Consider the following 5,222-nt stretch of genomic DNA (forward strand, 5'->3'; position numbering starts at 1 on the left):
TTAGACATAGTGTGTCAACCCTCATGGGTCTGGGAACCACAGGTCTCAAACCACTGCACTATTAGAATGAGCTTTGCATTATTCAGGAGGAGAAGGCTGCACAGTCATAGCTTTGACTGGCTCATCCCATTCTGCAGTAGAAGCATCTGTAACATTCTGTCTGGATTCTCCCTGCAGGAACAAAGGTTCTGGAAGAGCCTTTCTCCTCCCTCCTAAGACTTCAGTGCCCCAAAGAAACTTAAAATATTTCCTAGAATGGTACAAGAAATTCCTCTTCCCTCCATGTTTCACCAGTTAGACCCTCAGAAAATCTCACTGTGGGCTGCTGTTAGCTGTCTTTTGGCAGTGGCTGGTCTGTGGTGCATTAGTATCCCCCTTGCTGAATTGCTTATGTTTCATTTTAATTATCAGACCAAGGCTGCTGCTACCAACCTGAGAGTCCAAGAAGGCAGAATTACCAGATCTGACAGCTCTCCTCTTTCTTCTGCAGTCTAAATCCCTTACTCATATTGCTTTGTTTCTGGTAGATGGATTTGCCACAGGGGAAATCAGGTTATCTTGCTGTTTTATTGAACACCTTTAAATCATGAATTCATCTTTTTATGTTTTATATCCAGATTCCCTGTTTAGGTAAAATCCACTTCTTTCCAATGCAAGCAGTCTGCAAGGATGATAATGTTCCCAAGTATTTCCCTCTAAAAGTTCAACAGCCATTTCTCAGTAAATGGAAGATAATATGGCTTTGATTGCCAGTTGTTGTTGCAGGGTTCAGGATAAATTCTGTTAAATCTCTGTAATTCTTTTTATGCCAGTTCAGTTCAGAACTGGATAGCAGATGTGCCAAACCTGCCTGGGATTTTTCATCCACGTAGAGGCTCATGGTTTTGTCCTTTCCTCAGAGCTGCTGAAAGAGCAATTGGGCATAAGTCAGAGATTTTTGGTTGGAAACAGACATTGCCTTTTGTTGCCTCTGGGCTCTCATTACATTTTGTAGGGGTTTCTTGCTTCCATAATTTCACCCTGGAGATTGTCAGAGTTGTGTCTCTGCCAGTGGGAAACCCCAACTTTTCCTGCTTCCAGAAACACATTCTGGAGATCTCAGCAGCATGTCTCAGGAAACAGCATGTCCCAGGCATGCCATTGCCATCTTGGGGTGAGACCACCAGTCAGCTGGTTGGCTGCACCAGCTGAAAACTCATCCGGCCCTCTGACCACTACCCCCCATGCTGCTCATGCATATGGGCACAAATGACACAGCCAAGAACAACCCTGGGCTCAAAGGGTTGGGGGGCACAGGTCATTCTCCCTTTCTTCCTCCCAGTCAGGGGTTAGGGCCCCTGGAGGGACAGTTGTAGTGAGGAGGTCAACTGGAGGCTCAGGAGATGGTGCAACAGCCAGGGTTTTAGATTTTATGATCATGGAATGCTGTTCTGGGATAGAGGCTTGTTGGGAAGAGATGGCATCCACTTCACACCAAGGGGGAAGGCTAGCAGAAGGCATGATGATGAGGGATAGCTGACATGGTTTCATTGCAGGCACACCATGTCTGACCAACCTCGTCTCCTATGATTAAGTAATGAATGAACACTTAGATATGGGAGGCATGGTTGATGTCATATTCTTGGATTTTAAAAATGCCTTCAATCTCGTCTCCCATGATGCTTCTATTAACAAAACTGGGGGATTGTGGGCTGGCAGAGTCCGCAGTCAGCTGGGTTGGGAACTGGCTAAGGAGCTGAACCCAGAAAGTGTTAGTGGACGTGTCTGTATCATCTTGGAGGGAAGTGGCCAGTGGTGTCCCGCAGGGTTGGGTTCTTAGCCCTGTGCTGTTCAACATCTTTATCAACGATTTAGATGATGGCACACTGGCCAACTTTATGGATGATGCTAAGTTATGAGGGAAAATGGTCACGCTAGGGGGTCGGATGTGGATTCAAGTGGACCTGAACAAGCTGGAAAGGTGGGTGGAGTGGAATTGGATGCAGTTCAATAAGAATTAAAGGCAGAGTGTTTCATCTGTGAAGGAGTAACCAGAAACATGAATATAGGTTAGGAGGAGATGTCCTGGCCAATGTGATGGCTGAAAGGGACCTCAGGGTTTTGGTTGATCACAGGATGGACCTGAGCTGCCAGAGTGCAATGTTGTAGTCAACAGAGCTAATAGCATACTGGGATGCAGTAGCCAATGCGTCTTGAGCAGGGCTAAGGAAGTGATACTTCCTCTCTACTTGGCACTGGTGAGACCCCAGCTGAAGTACTGTGTCCAATTCTGGGTGCCACACTTCAAAAAACGTGGAGAATCTTGAAAGGGTCCAGAGAAGGGCCACACAAATGATTAACATCCTGGAGGACAAACCTTATGAAGAAAGACTAAGGGATCTGGGACTCTTCAGCCTGGGGAAGAGAAGACTGATGGGGGACCTGGTGGCCGTCTATAAGTATGTAAAGTGTGAATATCAGGAGCTGGGAGAAAAAAAGTTCACTAGGGCACCCCAGGGGAGGACAAGGATCAATGACCATAAACAGTTAGAGGATGGTTTCAGGTTGGATGTAAGGAAGAACTTCTTTATGGTAAGGGTGATCAGAATCTGGAATAGACTTCCCAAGGAGGTGGTGCAGTCCCCAACCTTGGAAGTCTTTAAGAGGAGACTGGAGAGACACCTTGCTGGGATCATTTGATCTTAACAGTATTCCTGCCCAGAGCAGGGAGATTGGACTCGCTCTTTTGAGGTCCCTTCCAGCCCTTAATTTTGATGATTCTATGATTTGGCAACATCTATTTCTAGCCTTGCTTCCCCAAGCTGTTCTTAGTCCCCTTCTGTTATAGGTTAGCAGTGCAGCAATCTTCAGTCTCCAGCTGGTTTTGGAGTGACTATCCAAAACTAAAAGTTGTAAGCTTTAGCTCCTAAATCACCTAGGAGGCCAATGGCTGAGCTGGAGATAGTCTAGATCTTCTGATTTACCAGTCTGGTGCTCTGTGTAGCAGGTAACACCTGTCTCCTCTTTCCTAATCCCTTTTTGAACTTTCCACATCTTCAAAATAGAAAGAAAACAGACTTGAATTTTTATATGAAGTTCTGTTGCAATCTATATGTAGGTATCTGCCTTTTAACTTGTGTTTTCCCTCTCCCAAACTCAAAAAAATGAAATAAAAATATTCCTAATGATATGCTGCTTAAAGGCTAGTACAGTTTACTGCTTTTATGGCATCACAAAGGAAAAAAAAATCTGATCTTTTAATTAATAATAGTAGCATCCGGATTAAAATCTTTACTAGTTTTTAGATATCCAGGCAAAAGTCCATAGTTTATTTTGGCCTTTGGGCTAATTGAAGATTATTTTTGTGATGGGTGACATGCTTACAGGTTTTTGAGGCCCAGTAATTTTTGTCTTTTCCTTTGTTTATGTAATTTGAACTAAGTTCTTCTGTAGTCACTGTTTCATGGGGGTAGGAAAAAAGAACGGAAAGGTGTGACTCCATCTGCTGGTCATACATTTTAAAGTTAGGTATGTACTGTGGAAAATCAGACACTCGAAATCCTGTCTTTGAACTAAGACTATGGGTTAGCAAACAGCATTTTTTAAACTAATTCTGTCCTTGTACTGAAAAGGTCAACACTGAAGAAAATGCGGACTGGGTTTCTCCTGTTGAACTGTCTTTCATTTCTCCATTATGACCGAAAGCACCCAGCTGTGTGCTCTTTACCTTTTCAGCTTTGTGTGCAGCAGAAGTGGCCACATTTTGGAAATTGACTATAAGAAAGTTAGTATCAGAAATGCCCGGCGCCTCCTGCCATCTCAGACCCAGCACTCTCGCCAGCGGGAGAAGCAGACCTTCAATTCAGGTATTGTAGGTTATAGGGCATGCTGCAGTAGGAGTTTCTACCAAAAGAGGCTTCCAAACTCTCTCCCTGGCTTATGAAGCCTTTTAGAGGGAACATAAAACAGAAACAGACATAGGACCTACCATCTTCAAAATGGCCTGGACTGCCAGTGAGTATCTGTGGCCTGTGATCATCTGTGGGCTCCTTCTACACATGGAAGGAGAAGAAAGAGTGAATATGTAAAGCTAAATAGAGCCTATTACTTGCATGTTCATATTAAATTAAATTAACTTAGCCTACTGGACTCAGTCTAGAAGGACTAGATTGATGTACTTTTTGGGTGTTATATAGGTAGTCAGCCTAGATAATTTAAAAGTCCATTGTAGCTTTAAAATCTATTAATATAAATAAGATGGATTTTAGGGCAGGGAATAAAACTGTATAAACTTTATAGACATTAATTTGATGAAAACATGTTTTTTACTGGACAATAATGGAAAATTTTTAGAAACAGTGTCCAAATACATGCATCTAAGTCTTTGCACATGTATTTGAGGTGTCGGCACATGCACAAATTGTACCTATTTGTGTGAATTGCATAGTTGAGTGTCTACCTGTTTTATCAGGCACATAAAGTTGACATATACAATGTAATACTTGCATATGCAAATCTGTCTCAAGATGTAAACGTGCACAAATGTAGGTGTGTAGATCTGGAGGGAAAATGGAGGCCTCTGGGGCTGAATTAAGAACCCAGAATATATGCTAATTCAAAATGGAAGAAGAAGCCTTGCTTGTAAGGTTAGTGAAAAAGTGAAATGGCCCTGTGAATTAATTAGATTAAACTCCAGCAGACAGACTGGAGATGAGTTTAAGCAAATTCATGGAAAATTATGCAGTGCTGTGCCTAGTACAGATGGATTGACTTGATCAGACTAGTGATAGAAAATTTTCTTGCTCTTAAAATCAAAAATAACCCACTGTGACATGACCAGGTACTATTTTATGAAGCAGCATTGTGCCTTTTAGAGTTTTGTAATTAAAGAATGCTTAGAATAAGGACTTCAATAGCAATGTTTTAATTGGCTGTTAGGAATCCTTCATGTGGTAGTGAAAAAACCCAAATGTACAAATGCACATTCTTATTTTGTTCTGCAAGTTATTGAGTGTTTTGAATTCCTTAATGTGATCATCTGCCAGAGCTTGCTTTCTTTCAGAACTCTCATATTATTGTGTAGTGATCTAGTGTCAGTAGGAAGGCCTTCAACACTGTCTCTCACCCTGTTCTCATTAAGAAACTGGGGGACTGTGGTGTTGACACCCACACAGTCAATTGGGTCGCCAACTGGTTGGAGGGCCGTACTCAGAGAGTGGTGGTGGATGGGTCATTTTCAGCCC

The 5,222-nt window shown here is 42.6% G+C and overlaps 1 protein-coding gene across 2 annotated transcripts in view; it reads left to right on the forward strand.

Moving 5' to 3' along the window:
* The window catches only part of WDR90 (WD repeat domain 90), a 70,496-nt gene that overhangs the window by 23,647 nt on the left and 41,627 nt on the right, over positions 1–5,222 (forward strand). For both annotated transcript variants that reach the window (XM_019507589.1, XM_019507591.1), the window contains exon 17: positions 3,715–3,845. In XM_019507589.1, coding sequence (XP_019363134.1) covers positions 3,715–3,845 — 131 coding nt within the window. The remainder of the gene's footprint in view (positions 1–3,714; positions 3,846–5,222) is intronic.

The sequence above is a fragment of the Gavialis gangeticus genome, unplaced genomic scaffold (genome assembly GCF_001723915.1).
Source record: "Gavialis gangeticus isolate Ggan-Ray unplaced genomic scaffold, GavGan_comp1, whole genome shotgun sequence".
In the NCBI taxonomy this organism is placed as follows: Eukaryota; Metazoa; Chordata; order Crocodylia; family Gavialidae; genus Gavialis; species Gavialis gangeticus.